This window comes from Anser brachyrhynchus (genome assembly GCF_964034855.1).
Source record: "Anser brachyrhynchus genome assembly, chromosome: 14".
In the NCBI taxonomy this organism is placed as follows: Eukaryota; Metazoa; Chordata; class Aves; order Anseriformes; family Anatidae; genus Anser; species Anser brachyrhynchus.
This window is the reverse complement of record NC_137709.1, coordinates 11,713,090-11,740,827: the sequence shown is the minus strand read 5'-3', so window position 1 is coordinate 11,740,827 and position 27,738 is coordinate 11,713,090. Positions and strand designations below refer to the sequence as shown.

The window sequence follows — 27,738 nt, the reverse complement described above, 5'->3', positions numbered from 1 at the left end:
CCGGTCTGTGTCCTCCATACTGACAGCCTGATTTCATGGCAGAAATTTCCAGGCTGGGGGACACTGACCAAAGACAGAGCCTCACTGGGAGCCTCTGCAAGTGCCTAAACCTCCCTGGGGCTCTGCAGGCTGGGGGACTGAGGGAAAATGACTTGTCACTGGGATGAGGTGGGCTTTTTTCCATGCCATTCCTGAGCAGGGATGCTTCCGTTTGTCACCACAAATCACCCAGCAGGCTGGATTGTAGCCACCCAGGGTTAATAGCCACTGCAAACCTTATGGCCTTGTCTACGTACCTTCTTCCCCAACATGAGAGAGATGCCATGAGCAGAGAAGAACAGCAGAGGAGCATGACCTTCTTTGATAGTCCAGGCTGGCAGTGATGATATTGCAGAGAGAAGCCTGAAGGCTGTCAAACGGGACTTTAGGGGACTGGGATGATTAGTAGATGGAGCGGGAGTACAGGTGACGTTTTCCTCCATCCCTACAGTGGCAGGGAGGGGTACAGAGAGGACTCGGAAAGCCCACCTGATAAATAGGTGACTCAGAGGCTGGTGCCAACACAGAAATTTTGTTTTTTTTGACCACGGGGTGCTTTACTCGGCACCCGGCCCGCTAACTGCAGGTGGGTTCTACTTGTCCCTAAGGGGAAAAGGGATACTAGCGCAGGAGCTGGCAGGGCTCATTGAGAGGGCTTTAAACTGGGTAAGAAAGGGGATGAGGATAAAATAAGACTCATTAGAGGTGTGCCAGGGGAAACAATGTCAGGGCCGGGGGAGAAGGCAATGGCCCAACTGAAGTGCGTCTACACTAATGCACGCAGCATGGGCAGCAAACAAGAGGAGCTGGAAGCCATCATACAGCAGGCTAGCTGTGACTTGGTTGCCATCGCTGAAATGTGGTGGGACCACTCCCATGACTGGAGTGCTGCAATGACTGGCTATATGCTCTTCAGAAGGGACAGGCAGCACAGAAGGGGTGGTGGTGTGGCTCTCTATGTTAGAGTGTTCTGGTGTTGTGGAACTCGAGACTGGGAATGATAAGGTTGAGTCCCTATGGGTTAGGATCAGCGGGAAGGCCAACAAGGCAAGCATGCTGGTGGGGGTCTGTTATAGATAGCCAAACCAGGATGAGGAGACGGATGAGGAGTTCTACAGGCAGCTGGAAGAAGTTGCGAAATCCTCAGCACTTGTTCTCTTGGGAGACTTCAACTTCCCAGATATCTGCTGGAAATACAATACAGCTCAGAGGAAGCAGTCTAGGAGGTGTCTGGAGAGCGTGGAAGATAGTTTCCTGATGCAGCTGGTCAGTGAGCCTACCAGCGGAGGTGCCCCGCTAGACCTTCTGTTCATGAACAGAGAAGGACTGGTGGGAGATGTGGTGGTCAGGAGCTGGCTTGGGCAGAGTGACCACGAAATGGTTCAGTTCTCTATTCTTGGCAAAGTCAGGAGGGGGATCAGTAAAACTGCTGTCTTGGACTTCCGGAGGGCAGACTTTGAGCTGTTCAGGACACTGGTTGTCAGAGTCCCTTGGGAGGCAGTTCTGAAAGGCAGAGGAGTCCAGGAAGGCTGGGCACTCCTCAAGAAGGAAATCTTAAAGGCTCAGGATCAGACCATCCCCATGTGCCCCATGAGCCAGCATGGAATAAGACTGGCCTGGCTGAACAGAGAGCTGTGGCTAGAGCTCAGGAAGAAAAAGAGGGTTTATGACCTTTGGAAGAGAGGGCAGGCCACTCAGGAGGACTATAAGGATGTTGAGAGGCTGTGCAGGGACAAAATCAGAAATGCCAGAGCTCATCTGGAGCTCCATCTGGCTACTGCTGTTAAAGATAACAGAAAATGTCTTTAAAAAACGTTTAGATGTAGAGCTTACTGATATGGTTTAGTGGAGGACTTGTCAGTGTTAGGTCAGAGGTTGGACTAGGTGATCTTGGAGGTCTCTTCCAACATAGATGATTCTGTGATTCTTTGATTCTTAAGAGGAGAAGGTGTGACAGGGATGGGATGGGCAAAAGGGGCATTTGAATCACCTCCTGGTCTTAGTCTGGTGTAGGCTTCAGGCTGAGTCGTTTGGTGGGAGCACAGTCTGGAGCATGGCCAGGAGTGTCAGCAGTGCTGGGAAGCTATACAGCATGTGGGCTAACGACAGGCATCCCTAATCCATTGCGTCTGCAGTGTCGAGCAGGCTGCTCAGTAAAAAGCTGGTTGTTTTACCCAAGGCCCCCAGCAAGAAGCAGAAGCACTGTTTCAAGAGGCACAACTGAAGATACTGAAGAGGAAGAAGTCCAAGGCAGGATGCTACTGCCTGATGATGTCTAGAGAGCCTGGGGAGTCCACCTCCACACAGGATCCACAAGCCCTGTAAGCTACTCTGTCAAGTCTTGGATGTCTGCAAGGCTCTCTGCTGCAAGGGAATCATATTTGCTTGGTTTGTGGTTCCCTGGCAGAGACTGTGAGTTCAAGACAAAGCCAGAAGTGGTCAGTGAATGCTGGTGCAGTCACTGGAACTGCAATTATTATAAGGTACTGGGGCATGAACTGGGAGAAGTGGCAGGCTAAGGATTTGGGCCTAATGCAACCTGACTGCACTCTGCATGCACCGACCATGATCTTGTGCTGTGAACATATTGACTTGGATAGAAAATAAGTATTCTGGGAAGCTGGATGCGCAGGGGACAAGATACACAATACCTGAATGCAAAAGTCCATCTGGAAAACTTCAGGGACACAAATGAAATCTGGGAAACCACATATTCTCTGGGATCAGGTTAGCTTGCTGTGTTCAAGCTCCTTTGTACTTTGACCATGTATCCATAGTATGAGTGGCAGAAATGCATGGCTGGGCCAAACTCAGCATGGTCTTTCCTTGCTGTAGCTAACTGCCTGCTGCACTGGTGTTTGTCAATGAGTGGGGGTCATGAGAAACAAAGCTGACAGACATACCAAAGCACTGGGAATTCACTGTCATCCTCCATTGTCTCTGAATTTCCCCAGTCAAGGAGATAAAGCCAAAGCTTTAGTACTTCTACTGCAGTTTGCACTCACTGAATCCTTTTTGCCCCCCTGTCTAGTTTATCCCATAGCATCTAGTGGATGCCAATATACCATTTGTCGAAGTCCCATTTTCTATCACCTTCCCAGGAGCCCCCAACATGGGGCTGATCTCAGGGCACTGCTGATCTCAGGGAATTTGCAGCTCTGCAGTCAAACTGAGAGCTTCACTGGTGGTTGATGTTCTCTGATTTCAGCCCTATAAAATCATGCAAAAAGTCAAACTGATAAATATAGGAATCCCCACATTTGGCTTGTAAGATGTGCTTAGTACCTGCAGGTTTGTGACTGCTGCCTTTGCCCAGACTTTTCCTCACATGTCAATATACAGCCAACAAGCATTTCAAATTTCATTAAACAAAGTTTCAGAAGAACTTTGCAGAAGGCCTGCAGTGCACAGGCAAGAAAGTCCTAATTGCCATCATGTCCTCTGAGTGGCCTCCCTACTCCACCAACACAGCAAACTAGGTTCTACTTTATTACAACTAATTAACCAGTGACAATTGAAATGTAAGCAACTCAGTGCATAAAAATCCAGTACGGTTCAGTTGCAATAATAACCAAATGCATTGCTCTGCATGCCTTGCCATAAGCAATAAAACAGCATTTCAGAGATGACTGGGAAAAGCAGCACAGGCAATTAGGTACAATGTTACTTCAATAGACAGAAGCTTGTGATTACAATACAAATAAATATATGGCTCCTTACTTAAGTAAAGCAATTGCCTTCCCCGCTGTGTAATACACAACAGTTCCCTGTGGGAGGTTCATTCATACAAGTGAGGTCGTACCTTGTCTCCCACCCTAGCCCAGCTTTGTTGAATTAAATGCAGGCACTGCTCCTAGGCTGGTCTAAGCTGTTGGAAGCCTGTCTTCCCTTGGGGAGGGTCTTTTCTGGGACCACTCAGGGAGAGATGTGGTGTGCGGGACTTGTGTCCGTTGTTGCTGGCAGGCTCGTCAGCATTCACTGACCCATCCTCTGCCATGGCACCTGCCCTGGTCTCTACCCTTCGTCCCACACAGGAGACTTCGCTGGGGCATTTGTAGGGACACAGGTCTTCTGACTTTGTTGCCTCCTATAGGAGTTTGGGCTGGAAAATAAAAGGGAGTAGTTCCAAGAAGTTGGGCAATGGGTCAGGCTGCCAAGATAGGTCTGTAATTCCCACCACTGGCTGCAATTAAGCCTGTAAAATCCTTCTTGTTACAGGGGTATAGAGTTTCTAAAGTTCCTCCTGCTTTGTGGAGGGTGGAGACCTATTCTGTACACAAAATCATGTCCAGGCTTTGCAGTTCAGCCTTCAGGGATGAATGGATTTGTAAAGACAAGCAGTTCTGAGGATGAGGAGACCCCAGGCTGCAGTAGTCTGAGGAGCTGATGCTGTCTGTGTCATTTCTGCTTATGTCTGGTTTGCTGTGTGGCCAGCTCTGGTGATCTGGGTGACAGTTTTCTTAAAGCCCTGAGCTCCTGGAATCAAGAGATTATTTGGCTGTACATATTCATGTAAGATTTTAGGCCATACAGTCATAGAGTTAGGTTTGTGAACAGCAGCTCTAAGAGCTCAGACACCAGAAATGACTTTTCAGAGGGTGCGAGAACTTGTTTGTCAAAGCCTGTCAGGCCTCACGCATGGAGTGCAGGCCGTGCATTGTTGTCTCCCTCCTTGCGCTGCCCTTCAGGAGGGCCTGCCCTGCTCCCTGGTGTGCCACCCTGGTGTGCCAGCACTGCCTGTTCCTGCCAGAGCTCACCACTCAGCTGACCTGGCATCCAGAATCACAGAGAAGGGAAGACAGGAAGAAGTATCCACTTACTTCAAAGGAACCTGAGCTTCTTGGCTTTCCTGAACATAGGTGCATCAATGAGCGTGGAGAGATGTGCCTACACACAGGCAGCACAGGGCAGTCCTTCAGCAAACAGTAATGCCTTGCGCAGGTTCTCTCCTGGGGTCATGAATCAAGGCCTGATAGTCCACAGCAGCTTCTCCAGCCTTCCTCCACAGAGCTGCTGAGGGAAGTACTTTTTCCATCCAGCAGTCTGTCCACAGTCTATCTGTAAAGCAGCATGGAGACTCCCCTGTTTGGGTGTGTACACGTCCCCTTGTACATCCTTCTCGGTGGAGAAAAAATAGTATTTCTAGTGTGCCCTGCACTTCTGGGCTGCGTTGCCTGAGAAAAAAGGCTCAAGGCACTCTAAAAGCTTCTGTTTTTCCTCTGCTATAAAGGGAGCAAGCTGCCAACATTTGCTGCCAACATCCAGTTATATGACTTGATCTCAATTTTTAAGGACTTTCAAGGTTTTGAGGTTGCCAGAATCAGAGCACTTGAAGGGAAAGAGAACCTAGAGATTAAATCCATTCTGGCAGTTGGTCCAGTCACAGGTGTCAGGCACCACTGTAACCAGTTCAGAGATCTGGCTTTTTACTGGGGCTTGACCATGATTGCCCGGGTCCCTGGGATTGCTCATTGTAAAGCTCTACCTTCCTCAGCTCTGGAAACTTGTAATAAAACTGGGAACACAGCAGGTTATACCACAGAAAGCTCCTAAGGGCCTATAATCACAGAATCTATTTTTGCCTCTTCTCCTGCCCCCTAGCTCCAAGTTGAACAGTTCAAACAATTACTTTGACAGTATTTTCTACATCTTTCCTTTTGGTACAGGTTTGCTGCTGGAAATGCCAAGCTGAGCTGTAGTGAGGACGACAAGGAACATTTTCAATTCAAAGACATCAGGGATGGATTCAGCTCAACCTTTGAGAAGATTGTTGAATCTGACCTAATGAAGGGCACATACTACAGCAGCTTGGACTCTCTGGATGTCCTCTCTCTCACAGACGAGACAGACAGCTGCGTCAGTTTTGAGGCCCCACTCACACCATTGATCCAGCAACGAGTCAAGGAAAGCCCAGAGCTCTTGGAGCAGAAACTGGTGGCCCAGCAGAGAGAAGCCCTTCACCACATGGCTGCTAATAAGCAAGAGCAGGCAGCAGTAAAGCCAGTGGAGGGGGATTTTGGGAGCCCTCTCAGGCACTCGATTACTAGCAGCAGGTCAGAGAATGTGCTGAGCCGTTTGTCTTTGAAGAATATCCCAAATGGGTTCCATGTGGAAAGTTCAGAGGAAGAAGCAACCAAGATCATTAACTCCATCAGGTAAGGCAGGCCTTGAATTCCTTGGGCAAAGGGAATTGTCCTTGTCTTACAGGGTCCCAGCCCAGGAGCAAGCCTCAGAGAATGTAATAGAGGTGGCGATGCTTTTTTTTTTTTTTTTTTTTCCCTTGTGCCTCCTCACATGTGCTGTCATGGTGGAGAGGCCAAACACCCACAGGACAAACTTTCATCTGGCTGCTCAAAAATCCCATCTGCTCTTAAGGCAGGCAAAGCCGGAGCTGTTCTAGGCAGACCACTGAAATCTGCAAAAGCTCGTGGCAGGTAAGAGTTAGTCAGATATACTCCCAAATGTGCTCAAGGTTTCACTTAGGTGACCCTGTAGAGGCTTCCCCAAGAGCTCTTCTGCAGACAGTGAGGAGATCAGTGGAGATGTCACCCTCTGAGCCAGCAAATAATAAACCCATATCCTCAGCAAATAATCTAACCCTAAAAGCATATCATCTGTTCCTTAAGTCTCCTGAATGTCAACAGCTGTAAAAAAGCTTGGTATCCCTTAGACATCAACCAGATGGAGCTACACTTCTGTCAGTCTCTGTATCCATTCAGGACAACTTTCTATATCAGTGGCAAGAGAGGAACTTTAAAACGGTGTTGGGTCTCCTTGTTTTGAATGGGTGTGACATCATTTCTTAGTGAGGAGTCAGTTTCTCTTTCATCTCTTTCCTAAAAGTTTGAAATGAATCTCTACTATTTTGAGTGCATCAAAATGCATTTCTTTTGACCTGAAATGAAAGAGGTTTTGTCCAATGTCCTGTTCACAAATGTGTTTTCATGCTTTTTGTTTGGGACAAGAAGAACTCAAAATGTGTTATTTTCCATGGGTTTCATCAAATCGCGTTGCTGCTCCTTGAATCTTGTTTCTTGTTTCTGTGTAGTGATGCCAGCTTGAAAGATGCCCTGTCAGACTCTGACTCCGACATGGGCAGCACGGAGCAGCTTGACCAGGGAAGCACAGACACCTTGGCAAATGGCTGCAGGGCAGACAGTGAGGCTGCAAAGAGGCTGGCCAAGCGCCTCTACAACCTCGAAGGGTTCAAGCGCTGTGATGTGGCACGCCAGCTTGGGAAGAAGTAAGTGGGGCTTTGGAGTGCAGCCAGCCTGGCCAAGCAGTTGACAGAGATGGCAGCACTGAATCGGGCTGTCAGAAACACAGCTGTGGTGGGGAGGGTCCATGGGAGCATGGTGAACAGGACAAACACAGAAAGGGACAAGCCTACTGTTACGAGGCCTTGCTGGTTCATGTCAGGGCCACTTGAGATCTTCCCAGTTGAAACTGGTCCAAGACCAATGCCCTTGCAATTTGATTGCTAGAAGTTGTTTGCATGTATTGGGCATTAATTGCCACAAGCTGCAGTTGCTGCCTGCCAGAACAAAGAGTTTCCTGCATTTGGAAGAGGCCCAGCAGGACACCTAAAGCAATCCCCAGGCTGAAGAGTTTTGGATCTTGACCTTCTTGTGTTTAACTGGAGCTCCTGGGAGTGTGGTGGCAATGAGAGTCTGTCTCAGTGGGACAAGGCAAAAGCCCTGTAACATCTTTGCCCTGCCATTCCCCAGGGTTTTCATGTCTGCACCCCAAAATCTTGCTGCAGTGCCTCCTGACCCAGTCTGTGTAGACAGTGTGAATCCACAAGGGTTTGATGGAGAGACAGTTGCACAACAGAGATCCAGGCCCTTCAGCTGGTAGATTGGCATGGGGAAGGCAAAAGGGAAATAGAAGTGTTTATTCGTATGCCAGAGAGTTACAGTGGTTTCTAAAAGACAGGGCAATAGTAACAAACAAAACAGTAACATATGACTTTAGGATGCCAGTGGGTATGAGGACACCAATCCCCAGAATATTTCTCCTGGATAAAATATAACGTGTTGCTGTTTTTTTGTACGTTGTTGAAATGGCCTGCTGTCTAGATCAGCAGGACACAACCGTACCTCTGCAAATACCCAAGCTTCCAATACTGAGAATGGTCTATAGCTCAGCTTGGTCCTGGGAAGGAGGGAGCCCATGAGTGATCTCCTAGGGAAACTTTTTATATCACCTGACAGCATTCTCATTTGCCTCTTTGGTTCTTATAGCAGGTACACATAGGGTTTCTGCCGCCTTAGGCCTAGCATCTGTCTTTCTTGCAAATCTGCCACACCAGCTGTCTGAGTGGGGCAGTTTCAAACAATGATTCTCTGGGGTGCATCTGAGTGTGCCTCTTTGCTTATTTCTGCAGTCCTCCCTCTACCTGTCATCCTCACCTTGGGAAGCTGTTTGGTGATCCACATCTGGGACTTGACACAGCCTTTAAAAGGAAACAACTTGTGTTTTGATCAGCTGAGTTTTTGACACCTGGATCATTTCCTAGCACAAAACCTGGATAGATCTGCAGGCTTTTGGACCAAGCAGGTGGCTTTGTGGAGTAGGAAAGGAAGAAGGATGGGAATAGGTATATTTTAAGCTAGTCTTGCTCACTTAAGACAAAGTAGGACCAACCTACATTTGTGGGAACAGGGTACATTTAAGTGATGGTTGGGAGGGTTGTTTGAAAAGTAAAAATTTCATTTTTAGGCTTTTCAGCTCCTCTTGACCCTCGCCCCTTTTTTTTCTTTGTGAGTATTGGCAATTTTCTCAAAAGCAACCCCCCCCCCCCCAAAAAAAAAAATTCATCATTGTCAAGCAAGTAGACAAGGCTTGATGAACAAGGAAATAGAGGTTGGGTATCTCCAAATAGCGTCTTCCCAGCTGACAGGATTATGCGATGTTAACTCTAAATCTAGAAATGATCTTTGTCAAGAGCATGCATTTCAGCAGCTGAGCTCTACATGGAAGATCCTTGTTGCTGGATTTGTCTGTGTCATCATCTCAGCTCTATTACTACCCCCAGACACATATCTCTTGCTGGACAGAGGTTGACGTGTTTCAGGTGCCAGACCACAAAGATGGCAGCACCAAGCACTTACTTGCAAGGTTTCCGAACAGACTGCTGTGCTCGCAAACCCATGCAGGCAGCAAAGGAGCAGGCAGCAGCATGCAGAGTTGCAGCATTGCAGCATATGAAGAACCAGGGCTCTGTCAGAGTCCCATCAGCAGCACAGCCTGGCCATACAGCCTGCTTCTCTCCTGTGGAGATTAGGTGAATTTTACTGAACCAAGCTTTTTATGGAAACTCTTTTTTTTTATTTTTTTTTTTTTTGATCCAGGTGGCTGTGGCACAATAAGAATCTTGGAAAACAGAGGTGTAGCTCTGGTAGGACAGTGTGATTCAGTGCAGTAAAACAGCACATGATGCACCCATGTGCAGCCATGCAGGAATGAAACTGGGAGAAAAGGCCAGGACTCCTGTGTCACCCTGGAGGTGGCTTGTGACCCAGACAGGTCAGTAATCACTCCTGGTGCCTGGACCTTCCCAAACCAGGGAGAGGGAGGAAGCATCAGACAGGGTTCTAAGATGAGTGGTCTGTAGAAGTTGTATGCACAGTGCAGCCACCAACCACAGGATGATAGACTTGTTTCAATGGAAAACCCATTGCTGTTCTTGCAGTGATGTCTCTGACATATCTGAGTAGCACTGGTGGAAGTGTCACCCATTCCCATGGGAGAAGCTGGGACAGCACAGAGAGAGGGAAGACAAATTATTGAACAAAGAAACTGGAGCAGGCATCTAAGCCCACCTTAGAGGAGGCCATGGGCTTGCCATGGCCAGTATTAGAGCTCTGTGTCACAGGCATGCCTAAGGCACGTTGACTTGGTCTGGAGCTCGGGGAAGAGGGGCGCCCCTGGCTAGACAGAGGAGTTTATTGCTTCCTAGGGGCTGGCTGCCTTCAGGTGCCCTGCAACACCATCTGGTTCCCTTGGCAGAGTCAGCAGTCTCTGCCTGGAGCTTCTCAAAGGAGAGGGACCAGGTGAGGCACATGGAAAGGTGTGATGGGCTGGGGAGCTGCTGGCACTACAGAAGCTGTCATAGATCACTGTTTGCCAGGCTGTCTGGGTTGTGAGGGTCGTGGGTCCTGGCCATCAGCAAGACCCGGTGAACTGAAGGATAGGCAGTGAGCCTGCCTGCCCTCCTGGTCTGCCCTGGTGGGAGAGTGAGGTGAAAGGGAGCTCCCACCCACCTTCATCCTGCCTGACTACAGATCTAGTTAGGAATGCACATTAGGGTGTAGCTCCCAGAGTAGGCCTTGGAGACACCTCAAGAGCAATTCAGTCCACCCAAGATTTGTGCAGGGCTGTAGATGTGCTGCTGTCTTTTGATTTTATAGAGCATTGGTCCTTCACGCTCAGCTCGAGGTTAAGTGGGAGAATGCCTTGTTCTCCCCTGTTGATTGCTCCAGTGCAGCAGTGTGTGACAGTCTTTGCTGTATGCACAGTGCCCAGAGTGCCCAAGCAGATTCCCAGAAGATCTGGCAAAGGGTGTCCAGGCAGAAGGAATCAGAGCTTTTCTTCCATGAGACTGTAGGATCACACTTGTGAGGTGGGACCTGACCTGTGGAAGGGAGAGCACTGGCTATTTCCCAGCACTGACACAGCCAATGTACGAGGCCTTCTGCAGGCTTAGAGCTGAGAGGATCACAGAGGAGGCCTGGGGCTTGTTTGGCTCTGTTGGTTCTTTGGCATAAGTGATGTTGTGACATCTCCTTTCACAAGCATGTGGTCATTTTTGGCTTCTCAAATCACCCTGTTGTGAAGTTCCAGGATAAGAGGAGAAGTTTCGACAGGAAGCTGGCAAGAATCCACACACTGATTATTGCAGTACTGCTTCAGACAGACTTACCTGGGTTGGCCGTGAGGCCACGAGGCCGTGTTCTTTCTCAGAGATACAACCCCAAATGGTAAGATTGTTTTATGATCATGAGGCCCTGTGGCTTCAGACAACAATGAAATGGTGGCCTGCACACACTTCAGCACTGATACTTACATCCTGCCTCTCAAAACTCAGCCTGGACCTCTCCCTTAGACCTGACACACCTCTCTGTCTGATTCCAAACAGCATCCACCCCAGACACTTTACAGCATCAACCTCACCGTGGAAGATAAAACAATACTGCTGGAAAAGCAACGAGAGCAGTGAGTTCTGCCTGTAACATGTCTCGGAGTGAAACTGGATGTGCAACACTTAGCAAGCAATATGATTTTCATTTTGTGGGGAGAAGGAAAATGAATTACATATTGGCAAGGGTGATCATAGAATCATAGAATCATAGAATGGTTTGGGTTGGAAGGAACCTTAGAGATCATCTAGTTCCAAACTCTTTGCTATGGTCAGGGACACCATCCACTAGGTTAGGTTGCTCAAAGCCCCGTCCAGCCTGGCCTTGAACACTTCCAGGGATGGGGCATCCACAGCTTCTCTGGGCAGCCTGTGCCAGTGCCTCATCACCCTCTGAGTAAAGAGTTTCTTCCTCATATCTAAGTTATGTATACCCTTTTTTTAGTTTAAAACCATTAATTCTTGTACACTCCCTGACAAAGAATCCCTCCTCGGCTTTCCTGTAGGTAATGGAAGGCCAGTATAAGGTCTCCCGAGACCCTGCTCTTCTCCGGGCTGAACAACCCCAACTCCTTCAGCCTGTCTTCGTAGGAGATGTGCTCCAGCCCCTTGATCATCTTCGTGGCCCTTCTGTAGACTCCTTCTGATACATCCATGTCTTTCTTGTGCTGGGGGACCCAGGGCTGAATGTAGTACTGCAGGTGGGATCCCGTGAGAGCAGAGCAGAGAGCGAGAATCACCTCCCTCGCCCTGCTCTCCACACTTTTGATGCAGCCCAAGGTACAGTTGGCTTTGTGGGCTGCAAGCCCACACTGCCGGCTCGTGTCGAGCTTCTTGTCAACCAATACTCCCAGGTTCTTCTCCTCAGGGCTGCTCTCGGTCCATTCTCTGCCCAGCCTGTATTTATGCTTGGGATTGCCCCAGCCCAGGTGCAGGACCTTGCACCTGGTCTTGTTGAACTCCATGAGGTTTGCACAGGCCCACCTCTCAAGCCTGTCCAAGGTCCCTCTGGATGGCATCCCTTCCCTCCAGTGTGTCAACCTCACCACACAGCTTGGTGTCATCCGCCGACATCGACCAATCCCACTGAATTGAGACCATCTACCATTTTGTGCCAGCATTCATTAATCATCCTTGCAATTCTGCCACCTGAGTTGTGCTGATAGAGGAACTTAATATCACCCATTCTGGCTTTAAAAGCAAGAAGTTTCCAAGCGTCCTTCAAAATCTCCAAGTATCCTCCTTCACCTCTGGAGAAGCACTTAGGGGCTAGTGGGGCCAGAATCTCCACTGAGCTCTCCTGCACCTTGGCTGCTCCAGTAGCCCAGGAGCATCCATCTGACATGTGAGCTAGTGTGTCTGAGGGTGGGATTGCAAAGCGAGGTGCTGTGGTGAGAGTGAGATGGGAGCCAATGTGGGGTGGAGAGCAGGAATATTGCAGTAGGATTAGGGGACACATCCAGCAATGGGAGAGGACGAGGTAAGAGAGAAGGCACTAGGCATCCTTATGGCCTCCTCCCCAGGCTGTGTGTCCCTGGCTGGTTTGGGTGGAGGAAGCTCTGCCTGGCCAGCAGCATGGCAGAGGGGTGCACCGAGGGCAGGTACCCCTCATTCTCAGGTTTCTAAGGCTGGCAGCTGCAGTGCTAGACTGTGGGCATTTCAGGGCCCTTTGGAGGTCTTCCAGTAGCCTTTCAGTCTGGGAGAAAGTCCTCCTGGGTCTGGGATAATGTCTGCAGTGTCATACTGGGAGTTTGGGCTGGCCAGGAGGCAGCAATCTGCTGTTCTCTTGTAGACAGTGTCTTCTTCCCTGATGAAAGGGCTGACTACTCCCTCTTTAATTACAGTAACGAATTTAGCAAGTTGGTAGCAGAGGAGTATCTCAGCTTCTTTGACTTCACTGGCCTGACCCTTGACAAAGCACTCAGGTGAGCTGGTCTCTTGGCACTCCCGCGTCCGGGCTGGCCAGAGCAGAGTACTGTGGTGGGTTTCTCCTCTGGGCTTCCCAACTCCACAGAGGCTGTCTGTGCAACAGGAGCAGGGACTGGGGGGAGCTCTAGGTTGTCATTTAATTTTTACTTTGGTGTCATGTTTGGCACAAAATACTGCCACCAAAAGTGGTATTTAACAGGAGGGCCCATAACCTGCTTCCCCATGGTGGAGAGCAGCTTTCCCAGGAATCCTGTTCTGTACAAACTCAGAGCAAGTGGGATCAACTTCTGCCCATTGGAATGGACAACCCATCCTGTTGCCATTGAGCCAGAGGTGGGTCAGATCTCAGCTGACAGCATGTTTCCCTGCACAGGTCAGAGCTGGCTCCATAGAAACCCTTTGCACTGCACCTGCAGGGGCCCAGGGGTGCACAGGCTGGGGGGAGGACAAAGGCTTTCCTAGCTGCTCTGAGGATCCCCTTTCCACCTCTCTCCTTAGTGTGGATGCTTCCCAGCAGATTGATCCATGACATCTTTAAGTATCATCTTCTCTTTGCAGGACGTTCTTGAAAGCATTCCCACTGATGGGAGAGACTCAGGAGCGGGAGCGGGTGCTGATTCACTTCTCCCGGCGATACTGCCAGTGCAACCCAGAGGAGAGCACTTCTGAAGGTACCACTTCCCTTCCCAAGCTCTGCTGTGGCACTGCTGCACACTCACGGTGCACCTGTGTCACAGAGCCTGCACATAAAGTGAACCATCCACATCTTGAGTAGCAACCACTGGCCAGACCAGGCCGCAGCTCATTCTTCCTCTGGGGTGCTGCCCTGCTGACCAGCCCTGCCCTGGGAGGGGCTGGGGACACCAGGCACTGTACAGACCTCCTCGGGAGAGTCCTGTGTGTCCCCTCAGGGTATGATGGTCTGAGTGTGGGCTCCCAGTAACAGGCACACGCAAGTGCAGGTGAGCTGTGATGAAGGTAAGCTCCTCAGCTGTGACCTGGCTTAGTGGCTGTGCTTTGCCCAGCACCAGGGGAGGGAGGGAGTGGTCCTCAGGGGCAGTGAGTTACTGCAACCGTGGCTTGCAGAGTGGTATTGGCTCAGCCCAAGTTCTCGTCCATTGAAAGAGGTACAGCTGAATAGAAGACATTTCCATACAGATTGAGAAAGACTATTGGCTTGCTATGCACTGGGGTTACATTCTTTGCTCTCTACTGTGTGCAGCAGGGGAAAGCAGAGCTGGATAAAATCCTGGGCCTACTGGAATTGTGTATTTTGTTAGCCACTTTCAGAGTCCTTCTCCATTTTTTTTAATAGAGATACTTCCTTCTGTTTTTTTTTTCTTTCTTTTTTTTTTCTTCTTGATTGTTTGTTTTAATGGAAAAGGTCATTTGGAGCACACATGTGCATGTGCACACATCCAGACCTGAGCACACTCCAGTTCACGTTTACATGAATATCTTTGCACATCTGCTTACATGCATCTCAAAATACCCCCATGGGTGAAAATCAGGCTGCTGAGCAGATCTCAGCCAACCTCACAGAAGTGCTGGTTGCTCCTACTTCACCCTCTCCAGCATGGAATATAGCAGTTGGACATGAGAGATCCTGCTTGTCTCTGCCTTGCAGGCTCCCCAAGGAGCAGCAGTGCCTTGGGTCACACAAACTCTCCAGTTCTTCTGCCAGGCTAACTGAACACAAGCTATTCTCAAAACAGAATGACCTCTTCACTTTTCTTTGTGGTATCTGAATAAAGTATAGGCTTGCATTTCATTTTCCTATGTTTGCTTTACACACATTTCTGTGATGTTCTCTCCCACTGATCCAAAAAGGACCTTCCTCTGGGAAGGGTCCTCAACCTCTAGACATTAAGCTGCAGGTTAAGCTTTCATGGCTCTTTTCCCAGAAGTGATTTCAGCGGTCATCCCTAGCTGAAATATCCCAAATGCCCAATCCTGACTTCTCTTCACCACCTTCCCCCAGAAGTGATCCCCAATTCTATGGCATCCACCTCCTACCCCCATAGACAAGGGCCTTGGGATCCTTTCTCCCCTTCTGGTCCTCAGGTATCTGTCACACCCACTGTGTGGACAGATGCATGCACACACCAGCTTGAGCAGAGGCTGAGCTGGAGCACGAGGCAGTCAGACCTCTGACTCCATACACACCCTTCAGCACGAGTCTGTTCAGAGGGCAGCAAATAGTCAAACAATACACAAGCTTTGCCATGGCAACATGAGTTTACATAGGTGCCAGTGGAGCTACGATATGACAAGTGTTCAAGAAGAAAAATTAGATACCAGTTGTCAATGCTGCATGAGGAAGTATCTGCTAATACAAAAAAAGGATGAACCCAGAAAGTTAGACTCTTCAACAATGGCATGGCAATCAGTGGGGATGTCACTGCTGCTGGCAGGACCTGTTTTGAAAATATTACAGTCCTGAACAGTACAAAACTCTTAAGGCTAATGAACAGTGGAACTGAAGCACATCACTGATGCTACTGTCATGACCCATTCATTAACACTTAGTGCCACAGCATTACCTGCGATGCTGGCAGCACATTTCACAAGTCTGGGAAGGACCACTCTGCAGACCAAATGCAAACTGAATGAGTCCCAAGCAAGACAGATCTGTGCTTAGTGCTGAAAGTGAAAGGGGCTTAAAAATACAATTGTAATCCAATCAATAAATATGTGCAAGGCCTGGAGGGAAGCAAAGTAGCTCCTGCAGTTCACACCTTTTGCGGACACTGGATGTGTGGTGACTTGAGGAAATTATTGCAAGCTGCTGCTGTTCCTTCAGGATGTAGTTCCTTCTAGTTGTATCTAGACTAAACTGGCACAGGGTCTTCCACCAAAAAGAAATTTGAGCCACTACATGTTACTGAGATGTCTAAAGAAACACCTGTGTCTGTGGTAGTCTGTCAACATAGAAACATGACAAAGCCAAAGCAATTTGGTCTGGAGATGGTCTGGTGGCTGTGAAGATCTTACAGCCCTCCCCTTTCAGGGCATTTCTATGTGCTGATTCAATTACTCTTCCACTGATGGAGCCACAACTGTTGCAACACCAAGGGTTGCTTCAGCCCGCATGACAGGATGCTGCAAACAAGGGTGGCAGAAGCTCTGACTTGCTGACCTCTGAGTGGGGTGGTAGGCCTTTCTTCCAGAGAGCTGTGACTTGGACAGACTGTGGGTGCTCTCCTTTACTGAAAAGGGCCTGATGTCGAAGAGTTATATGTATGTGCTATGGCACTGTTTTAGCAGAGAGAAAATGTGAATGTGACTGAGCTAAGCAACAGCAAGTGAATAGCAGGTTTTGGGACATCAGCTCCACCTGGAGGCCATGGAGGGCATGGTCTACCTGACCCAAGCAATGCAGTAAGGCAAAGTGAAAATGTCAGCCCCAAACCTCCCATAGAGAACCCAAAATACACACTAGGAAGGCATTTTGTTCCAAGCCCAAAGCTGCTTCTTGTGGAAGTGAGGAAGCATCTTTCTTAAGAGGTGATTCTCTCTTGAATGTCAGTGACAGCAATTCCCTGCATTTGTCAGTTCTCAAACAGAAATATGTGATGTGCCCACAAGAAACCCTTCCTTCCTCAGAGACCGTGGTTATTACTAGAGAGAAGCTAATGTGCTCAGTTACCTTCATCCTGGGCTTGTGTGTCTTTGGTTGCCTTTAGTTGTCAGTGTTTAGAGCTTGGCCGTGGGCATGAGGCGCTCAGGGCCCTGTCCATGAAGCAGCACACCAAGTCATGCAAAGAGCAGGTTCAGAGGCCAAGGCCATAGTATTTTGGCACTCTGCCGCTCCCTGGTGCTCTCTAACCACGTTGTGTGGTCCTTGTGTGAACCAGCTCAAGTGCTGGAGTACGAGGCATCTCACTGCTGTGAGGTGGTGCATGGAGACAGACAAGTCTCTTGACCTTAACATCTTAAGGACTCAGCATGGTTTTGAAATAACTAAAGCCACCACCCTAGCTGGTACAGAACAGGGTGCTGTGCTATCTCAAATGGAAGGAAAAACTGTATGTGTTTATTGTCAGAGAGCCAAAAATTCTGCACTCTTTTGTAGTAATAATTTTGTTGGAGGACTGAAGAGCTTGCAGACCGCACAGGAACAATGGCTAAAAACCTCAGGACAAACCTGTGTGGTGACTGTGATCAGCTGGGGGAAACTAGCTTAAAGTACTCCGTTTCCCAGAGTCTCTACTACATTCTGCACTGGTGATGGCACAGAATGGACGTGGGGGAAATAGAGATGGGGTCAGCAAAAAGTCTGATCTTTATAAAGCCGTTGACAAAATTGCTTTCAAGCCAATCCCCTGGTGATCATTTCAGGAAAAGGTAAAGTTTGAGGGGAAAAATTATTTCTTTTTTTTTTTTTTTTAAACTACCATGCACAGTTGAAAGAAACAAGCATTCTTTAAGGTCCAAAGGCACAGCAACTAACCTTGCTTTTGCAATGGGTGGGCTGCCAAAACAGGGCAAACACTGAACCTCTGTGGAAAGGAGAATAATAATAGCTGTCTGACTGTTGTGTTTCAGATGGGATTCATACACTCACCTGTGCCCTGATGCTGCTAAACACAGATCTTCATGGCCATGTAAGTAGTACTTGGAGATGTGTCCTTCCTTCTTTCCCATCTAGTGTAGAGGTCTTTCCTCTTATGCAGTGTGCATGTCTGGAAAATCAAGATAGGGTGGCAGAGGGTACTCTGACAGGTCCAGGGGAAATTGTGGGTGCCAGGACCAGTCCTGGGGACAGACCTTCTCTTACTGTCACTGCACACTCAAGCCAAAGTCACATCTGATGTCAGTTATCCCATATAGGCACAGGCAATGCAGCTTTCTTCCCAGGACCTACTGCATACATCAGCCCTGCCCCAGAAGCTCTCATGGAGAAGTCCTCACTACCAGTCTCTGTGGAGTGGCAAACAGCAGCTCCAATTGTGCTGCTTTTTCTGGTGGTTCAGACACATGACACTCACCTCATCTGCAAAACTGCTGCAACTGAGTCATTAGTTTCTTACGGGACCAGATCTGATCGTTCATTCCCAGAACATGAAGCAAATCCCAGCTGTTCCTTTTCCCCAGGACATTACAGAAAACCACTGGAGAGCATCACATCAGAGAGGCCTCTGGATAAAGAGCTGGGTGAGCAGAGCTCACTGCCCAAAGTTGTGGCTGGATGGAAAACAGCAGAGGCTATGCATAGGTTGGATTTATTCCTAAAACGTCAACTAGATTGTTCCCAGTCTATAGAGAGGAGAGCAGAGTAGGAGGAAGAGTCGCTGCACAGAGATGGGACTGGGAATAAGGGACACAGTGGGACACTGTGTTCCCTTGGAGAGCCCTGCCATAATGTACAGCTGGGAGTATGCACAGGCTGTGCCCTGCTCACTGCTGTGGGAAGATGTAGGCGCTGTTCATACAGACCTCCTTCCTGCTCTCCAGCCTTGTGGTGCAGGCACAGAGCATGGCTGTGAGCCTCAGAGGACTGTGCACAGGGCTAGAGGAACTCCTCGAGCCTCAGGTCACTGAAGCACCTTCTTTTGTAACCCCTCTGAGATCTTAGACCTGGAGCCACAGACTCCCCTGGGCTTCCGTGAAGCTGGGAGGTGGGAGGGTGTGGGTGTGGGTGCGGGTGCGTGGATGTGTGTAAGGCTTGTTATAGCAACCTGCACATATGAAACCTACACTAGTTTTAGTCCCTTTTTCTGCCCCACAGTCCCATGATTTCCAAGCTGTATTATCAGAGTCCTCTTCTGCCTCCAGCTGGTAACAAGTTGTTGTGCATCTGCAGAGACTTGCCCTGATTTATCTTTATGAGCCTTTTAATGAGATGGCCGTAGGCCATAACCTCACTTTTTGTATACTGGTTTATAATCACCTTCGAGAGGAGCCTGTTTCTGTAAGGGTGAGAAGATGACACTGCATGAGTGCTCTTCACCTATGATGGCAAAGATGCAAAGGCCACCAGCTTCACCGGTGCCATCCTGACAGTCCAGCTGGGAGACCCTCCCCATCATTACACACAGTGGCAAAGTTTGAACGCAGCAGTCGATGGAGGGAATTACTGGTCTCAGCAAGAGCATCCTTTCCAGATATGCACTGCGGCCTGCAGCAAGCTGGCTACAGCTGCCACAGCTTCATCCTCTTGGGAACAGGCAGCCTGTGACCGGTATCACACTGTCTCACTCCCACGTGGCTGCCAGTAACATATCTAGCAAAGTGTCTTTGCATGTGGTGGGACAGCAGTGGGCCAGCTTCCAGGAGGGTCTCACATAACATTCATCCTTAAACAGAAAAGGTTGGAGCCAAGGAAATACTTTTATCAAGGTATTTACTGCAACAATAAAAGCAGACAGTGGTAGAAGACAAAATGCACTTCCACTCAAAAAGAAACTAATTTTGTCTGATTTTTTTAATTAAAAAAAAAATCTGTCTGGGAAGGTGGAAATTATTGAAAAGGGAAAAGAAAAAAAAAACACACACCAAAAACACAAGCCTCCAAAACCTTTTCATTTCAATTTTTCATTGACAAGCTGGCTAATAAGCCTGGTGAGAAGAAATTATCTCATGCTATCTAGGCAAGGAAAAATGCATCTTTCTTTTGACCAGGTGTAGAAATGCCTGAACTTTTCTTTGAAAAATCTTTTCTTTACTTTTCCACGTGTAACATTAATTTCTTCTTCTCCTTCTCCTCCTTTTTTTATTCCTCCTTCTGCTTCTGGAACCTCTCTTTCTGCTCTTTAATCCTTTACCAGGTGGTAAGTGCAGTCATTCTAGTGTTTTACTTTAAAGCACTAGCATTTGACTTGGGTTTTTTTGTTTGTTTGTTTTGGGTCTTTTTTTTTTTTCTGTGTTAAAAAAAAAAGAGAGAGAGAGAGAGAGAGAGAGAGATTTTGTTTGTCCAGATTCCTAAGTTGTTGTGCAGTGAGTGTTCTTCACTACTTGGTAACCCATTAGCAACTGATATGAGTTACATAAAATCCTCCTTGGGCAAAGAAATTGCAGGATACCTGGGATTGTGTGGCTTGATCTCTCACTCCTTGTTTTGTTAAATATGCTGTTGGGATATTACATATCACTTCTTTTTTTTTTTCTTTTTTAAATTTCCTATTTTAATATTGTGTGTGTATTTCAGTGTTTTCCTGTACATTGCCACAGAGTGGGAAATCCCTTTGGTTAGGAGAGGGGGGAGTTGATGTGTCTCATTAAATGGCAAATTGTCTACAGTAGCGTCTCCACAGTGGGCTAGTTCACCATCCCGGTACTGATGATCACATATGCTGAGTTCAGGCCTAAAAGTGATGAGACTGGCTTTAAAACATGAGATTTGCACATGGCCACACTTTAGTACTGTTGATTTTCTACTGCAGGTACATTCAGACCCTGTTTTGAAATGGTCCTGCAAGCATACTATTTTTAAAATGAGGTGCTTCATTTTCATAGAATCACATGATTTCTGGAGTTGCTGTTAAAAGCCAACAGTTATCAGCAAATGTTGCAAGCTTTTTAATATAAACCAGGTTGTTGCAGCCCTGCACCATGCTCTGCTGGTGCTGTTTGAGCTCCAGGAGATCTTATGACAAAGTACTCCTGTACTTTACTTTGACAGAGACAAAGCTTTGAGATGTTTCCTTTTCAATGCACACCTTTCTCCCTCCTTGTTCAGAACTGCGTGCCATGGAAAGACAGTGACAAATCAACACCTCTTCATCACCGGCACTCATGATTACATTTTGCCCTTGGAGTACCAAGCACTTTGCTGAAGCCCAGCTCCTACACTCATACTGTAATGCAATGAGCTTAAGCATTCAATTCAAAAAGCAAACCAGCAGCTCTCATGGCCATTGGACAAAGCATAAAAATGGGACCCATGGCAGCTCCTAACACCGCATGCATCACTATTAGTCTTAAAAACACTGTGATATTGTCCTTTGAGACAAGCTTGTGATGTCACATTAGCGATGTGTGTTAGTAGCACTCAGAAAGCTGAAGTGCTCTGACAAACAGCCTCTGGAGCCACCTACAGAGTGACACCAGTCTGCCCACAGTAGCTTTGTGTGGTCTAGGGGTCATCGTCATCCAAAGTCTGCAGGATCACTCCCTGCAGCAGGTTGATTTTGATTCTGCAGCCTAGAATAAATCCACTACCAGATCCCTTTGTCCAGTCAGACCAGCAACCCTCACCTCATGATGCAGCATATGTGTAGTTTGTGTTGTTGTTTGTTTGTTTGTTTGTTTGTTTTCCCCAGGAGATAAGTATTTGAGAAAGGTCAAGAAAGCCTGAGTAAAAGCAGGGTCTGCCAGGGGCAGGATGCTTATGCTGGGAAGCTCACTGTGGATGCACTCCACTCACCACTTTGTAGCTATGTTTGATGCCCGGTGCCTCCAGCCCAGAACCTCAACTGTTTTAACACCTTACAGAGGGAGGGCTGGGGAGAGCACCCCAGATAGCCACTGGCCACCAGCAGCCTGCTCCTTCTCCTGGGACTTTCACGTGGCACTTCTTTTCCCACTGAGCACCCAGTGTTCCCTCATCCATACATACCTGCACAGCCTCCTAATGCTGGGACTTGGAAACAGCCAAGACATACCAGGCTACAGCTGAGTATCTTCCAAAGCCCATTTTTTAAAATGCGCTCTCTCACCTTCCTTCCTTTCTCCACCCCCACGCCTGTTGTGATGCTGGCTGGTTTGTTGGTTTGTTCGTTTGTTTGTTTGTTTCTGTAATTCACCAACCAGCCAGTACACGAACCTCCCCTCCCTCTGCTGAAGAAACATAGCACATTTGCAGGCTTCCCGGCAGGTTCCCCGTGCCTGGTTCAGCTACTGAGCACTGTCTGGCAGGAGCATTTAGCTATGGGGTCCAGTTAGGGGCAGCAGCTGTGGGGCTTTCCTGTAAGAAAGCAAAGATGGTTGAGCCTCATGCTGTGCCATTCTGTGCCAACTGCAGTGTCCCTAGGCACTGCAGATTTGTAACAGTGCTTTTTATCTCTTTTCCCTGACCTCTCATGGAGGAGACAGGAGGCATAATCAGGAATTTCAGACAGAAATGCTCAAAGCTGCTCAAAGGCAGCACCAGCTCCATGTATGGCCAAAAAGTGTGTCTGCATACATAGATGGCAGGTGGGGGGGGTCTGTTGTGGGTTAATCCCAGGGCCTCACTCTTTGCCGATGCTTTCCTCGGGGAGGAAGCCGTAGGGGGGTTCTGGCATCAGTCTCTCTCAAGACGTTATTTTCTTGCACAGAAAACACACCTTACTGTGCGGGGCACCTCTTACATCATCTGTTGCAGCTTCATCCCCTTCCAGTGAGGGCCTTCCTTTTCTTCCTCATTGAGTCCCTAAGTGGGGTCCTTGCTCAGCCTTAGGACCAGTGGTGGTACCTCATCTCTCCTGCTCTCCTCTCACTAACTCCATTGTCCACTCCATGTGGTATCACCACAAGATCTGTTCTTGGGGACTTTGCTTGAGGGTGTGGAGGCTGCGATATGGCATGACACCGGAGACACTTATCTTTCCTTTGTGATATCAGACTCTTTTTTCTGAACCCTACAGTTCTCACTGACCCCCTCCACACCTCTGTTCTAGTCCTTTGGAAAGGTACCATTGCAGGGGGAGGCAAGGAAAAAGGCCATCTGCCTCCAGCCCCTCAACCCCTGCAGGCTGAGAAAGTGACCTGGCTATGGTGAGGGGTAAGAGGTTTGGGAAGACAGATGTCACAGACTAATATCAGGGATTCCAGATGACCTGGCAGTATCGGCACCAAGTTTATCTTGGCATTAACTGGTGATAACTGAGATTGTCTGCGCACTGCCCTCACACAGCCCAGCACCTTAGTTCACACAGTAGCAGTAGCTGGATTATCTCTCCTTGTAACAACAATGAAAAATAACAGTTTTCATCAATCAGTGCCCAGCGCTGGTTGTCTTCAGATGCCGACACTGCATGCTCATACAATTTCCCACACTGTAAGCTTGGAGGACCATCCCAGTTCCAATATTTAAAGACGGTTTGAGTGCTTGTCTTGAGTTTCAAAGCACAGACCTTGTACCAGGGCCAACCTGGAGGCCAGAGGTGAAATCAGTGAGAAAGTTTGGAGCAAGACCTGGAGGTCGTTTTCAGGTGTTTTATCTACACCGTTAAAAGAGGTCATTTTAAGTGTTTTGTTGCTGGCATGAGCAAATAAATCAAAGATCCCAATAGAAAATAAGGGCAGGTGTGCATCTAGCTTTGAGTTTCTGAGGCAAACCCAGGCCTTGCTACTGCATATAAAATTGTTCTTTAAAAAACAGTCTCATTAAAGTCAAAACTTTCCAGAAGTTTAATGTGCTGCTTCTTTGCCTTGCAGAATATTGGCAAAAAGATGTCATGTCAACAGTTCATAGCAAACCTGGATGGGCTGAATGATGGGAAGGACTTTGCAAAGGATTTGCTGAAGGTAATGTGACACACATAGACAGTGAGATGCTGTCATTATTATGGTAGTGTAACCTAGTCCTACCATGACACTCGGAGCCATTGAGTCAGTATTTTCTATCACACATTTATTTCATTAGAATTGTAATCCAGGTTATTCTGGGATTTATCTGCCCTCAGAGCATGCCAGGGGTCCCTTCCCACCATGGTAGTTCTGTGGTATACCAGATAATGTACAGAAAAAAAGTACCAGAAATATGGCTGTCTGTCACGGATACTTTTCTTTGCCTTCAGTTCCATGTAATTGTAGGTAGTACTCCAAGATAACTAGCTCAGTAACATGGGAGATTGGTTAGAGAAAGTGAATATTTTCTCCTTCCATGTGATTTAGCACCACCACCATTTTCTGCATCTGCCACAGGTACATCAACCTGCTCTGTTTTTTGCTGTATGGAAGGAGGTTGAAAGGGCTAGCCTCACATCAGGGGTGTCATGACGAGCTTTAGACACAAACTTCCCCACCAGCAGACCTCACCCTACGCCATTCCTCAGCATGGTGAGGGCCACCCATGCGTTCTGCTTTTCTAGACCATTCCTTCCCTCCTGCCTCAGAGGAGTCATTGGAAGTTTTCCCAGGATAAACTGGAAAAGCTGAACCCCAAAGTTATTCATCCCTCTCCTGCTTCTCAGGGCAGTGTTCAAGCCTCCATTGTCCCTTTCCCCTAGTTAAGACATAGGAGGTGTTTTAGTATATACTAGACTCTTCTAGCAAATTTGTGTAGGCCAGAGTTCACTCAGGACTAGGCTCAGCACCCAGAATTAAGCAAAAATATCATGAATGGGCTCTTCAGCAAGGCTGGCTGCCAAACACCTATGCTGCTGACATGTTCAGTCCAAACCATAGATAAAAAAGGGTTTGGGAGGACAGCAGTTGTCTTGTTCACTAGTGAATACTTCTCCAGGACATTTTAGAAGTGAAGGTATCTCTCTGAGAACACAGACAGGGTATAGGAGAAATGATCTCCACAAGCCAGACATGTCTACTTTTAGAGACACAGCTAATACCATGTTCTTGTTGCAGACACTGTATAACTCCATCAAGAATGAGAAGCTGGAATGGGCCATGTAAGTATATATTAAGCATTTTAGAGAGTATCTTTCGAAGTAGCTGACAAGTCTTGAATCCTGCTTTTAGCTCCAGAAGTTTCCAGAACATCTCCTGCCAAGCTCTTAAGCACTGAAATCCCTCCTGTGGGCAAACTGGGTTTATTTATGGCTTAGACACAAAAGCAGACAGAGAGATTGGTGGCAGTCTGTGTGTGCAGGTTCCATAGAATCATAAAATAGAATCATAGAATCATTCAGGTTGGCACAATCTAAATGGTACAATCTAAATGGAGGGAAAGTCCCCTTTATTTTCTGTTATACCCAGAAAGTGCTAGTCCCTCTTCAGGTGCTTCAGAGCATGGTCTTTGCTCGAGAAACTCAAGATCTGGGGTTACTTTGGTCACCAAGACCTCCCTTCTCTTCCACACAGTTCCTTTTGGAATCACTATGGGAGAATTGTTAAGGCTGGAAGGGACCTCAGGAGGTCTCAAGTCCAGCTTCCTCTCAAAGTGTTGTCAAATGTTGAATTCAGAACAGATGCTCAGGGCTATGTTCAGCTGCATCTTGAAAACCTCCAAGGGTTTTCTGGCCTTTCCAAGGCCCCTCTGGGTCTATGCACCAGTGTTTAATTATCCTGATAGTGGCATTTTTTCTCACCCAGTTGAAACCTCTGATTCAATTCACACCCACTGTCTCTTGTCCTCCAGTGAAGAGCTTGTCTCTGTCTACTGGGTAACCTCCTCATAGATATTGGAAAGCTGCTATGAGATCCCCCAAAGACATATTTTTTCTAGGTTGAACAAGTCCAGTTCTTAGTCACCTCTCATAGGGCAAGTGCTTCGGCCTCTGGGCATCTTGATGGCCTCTGCTGAACTCTCTCCAGCCTGTTGATGTTTTCCCTGTATTTGAGGCTCAACAAAATTGCCATATGTGGATATGATGTAAAGAGTAGAGGAGAATGATCAGTTCTCTTAGCCTCTTCAGTGTGCTGCTGTTTATACAGCCGAGAATGCTCTTGGCCTTTCTTTCTGTCAGGACACGCTGCTGGCTCTTGTTCATCCTGCTGTTTGCCAGGAACCTAAGGGCCTTTTCGTCAGAGCTGCTCCCCAGCCAGTCAGTCCCAGCCTATCCTTCTGCAGGACCACACCACACCAGTAGAATACTTTGCATTTGTCCATTCTGCATTTAGTGAGGTTCCTGGTCTTCTGAACAGTGGCCCTGCCCTCACAAATATCAGCTGCACAATCCAGTTTTACAAAATCTACAAACTCCAATGCAGTCTGTCTCTTCCTGCAGATCACTAATAAATGAAAATAAATCTGTTCCCCTTCAGCTTTACACAGACACCTGACTCACCTACTGTTACCCTGAAACAACAAGGTGACAAGTCTGGGAACAGCTAGCGTGGTGGCCTCCATGATGTTTTCACACAGCACCTTCCTCAGCCCTTCTTCCCCTTCTCTGCTGACCACTGTCTGCCTACAGCACAGGCCAGGACCCTCAGCGAGGAGACGGGAGATGTTTGCTCCCTAGCCCCATTACAACCCCACTCTTACCTCTGCCTTAGGAAAGCCCATGACAGACCCAAGGCCTTAAGGTAACACAGTGGACACCTCTTCTCTTCTCCCACTTAGCCTCAGACCTGTTTTGTCTCCAGAGAATTGTGAGACCGAGCAGGACCTTCTGGGCCATTAGCTCCATCATCTGATGTTCACCTTATCCTATCCTGGCCAGAAAAGTGTCTGGAGACGGCTTGCTCCTACCTCCATCCCCAGCTACCTGGGCTGAGCTTGCAGACACAAGAAGTCTCCTGATTGGTTTCAAAAACAAATTTATGTCGAATCTGTGCACCAGTGCGAGCTCTGCAGTGGAGATGTAGCCCTGGAGGGCTGGTCGGTGGGTGGACGTGGTCACCAGAGGGAGCTCTCTGGTTCCACAGCGGGTGCCCGCGGGGTGCTTTATGTAAGGAGTTCAGCAGGAGTGCGTCTGCTGGGTGGCTGCGGGCACCGTTTACACAACTGCGAGCTCACGCTGCCCTGCTTGGGCACGTCGGAGGGATAGCCACCCCCAGGGTGCAGGTAGCATCAGCCGGCAGCATCCGGCCCTTCTCCTGCCCCTGCCACCCTGCCCGTTTGATTTCCTGCACCCCCTTGCTTGCCACACTCCGGCCTGGGACCTGCCTTGCTTGCTGCAGGGTGTCCTGCATAGTTATTGCAGGCTGTAACATGAGGCCCTCCTCAGCTTCCCTGATGTGAAATAGATGCTCCCTGACACAGGGTACCAGACCCTATTCTGCCTGCTCGCCTCTGCCTTCTCCCAGTGGCCATCCAGCGAGTCAAATGCACTTGCCCATGAAGCCCAGCCAGATGGGCAGACACATGGCCAGCACCCCAGCAGCAGGCAGGAGTTCAGGGGGTTCTGCCTGGTGCAGTTCTGAGAACTGGTCCCCACTAACTCCCCAGCCAAGTTGTGGTGTCTGGGCTCTGCCTAAGCCCCAGGACTCCTGTGGGTGTCAAGAGCTGAGAAATCATCCTTCTCTTGCAAGAGCTGTCTGATGCTTTCGCCGTGTAGGTGTAGGTGGGGAAGTGTGGTATTTTCCTGCTTATATCCCATCTAATGGTTTAAACTCTGGTTCACTCCTCATCTGAGGTTTGCTCCCAGTCTAATCTAATCTGATCTAATCTGGCGTGACCATGTCATTTAGACGCAAACATGTATCATGACAGGCAGAAATTCCATGTTTGCCGTCCTCCTTAATGCCCAGAAACACTGGGAAAATACCACTTCCCATGTAGGTTCTAGTTTCTATGTGCCAAATTAGATTTCACTTCACACAGGAAGAGGTAGGCTTGGAGGAATCATTGGACATTTTCTGGAGTTGCTCAGCCCTTGCTGTCCAGAGTCCACAACCAGGAGATCTGTGAGGAGAAGTTTTTATGGAAATCACAAGCATTTCTTGCTCTCTCCTGGCCCTCCCTCAGGACACAAATGGGGAGAGATGCATAACCTATTCCAGAGTTTGTTGTTTGATCAAAGTGGCCCATCTCCCTAATGTCTTCAGAGCTTCGGTGCCTCAGAGATACTGAGGACATT

At 48.2% G+C, this 27,738-nt stretch overlaps 1 protein-coding gene across 8 annotated transcripts in view; it reads left to right on the top strand.

Moving 5' to 3' along the window:
- The window catches only part of PSD2 (pleckstrin and Sec7 domain containing 2), a 96,053-nt gene that overhangs the window by 50,125 nt on the left and 18,190 nt on the right, over positions 1 to 27,738 (top strand). For 4 of the 8 annotated variants that reach the window (XM_080554938.1, XM_080554940.1, XM_080554944.1 and 1 more), the window contains 7 exons: positions 5,706 to 6,194; positions 7,088 to 7,282; positions 13,024 to 13,104; positions 13,667 to 13,779; positions 17,657 to 17,715; positions 23,471 to 23,560; positions 24,620 to 24,663. In XM_080554938.1, the coding sequence (XP_080411064.1) occupies positions 5,706 to 6,194; positions 7,088 to 7,282; positions 13,024 to 13,104; positions 13,667 to 13,779; positions 17,657 to 17,715; positions 23,471 to 23,560; positions 24,620 to 24,663 (1,071 nt within the window). Of the gene's footprint in view, positions 1 to 5,705; positions 6,195 to 7,087; positions 7,283 to 13,023; positions 13,105 to 13,666; positions 13,780 to 17,656; positions 17,718 to 23,469; positions 23,561 to 24,619; positions 24,664 to 27,738 lie in introns of all 8 variants that reach the window. The other 4 variants (XM_080554943.1, XM_080554945.1, XM_080554942.1 and 1 more) reach the window with 3 other exon arrangements.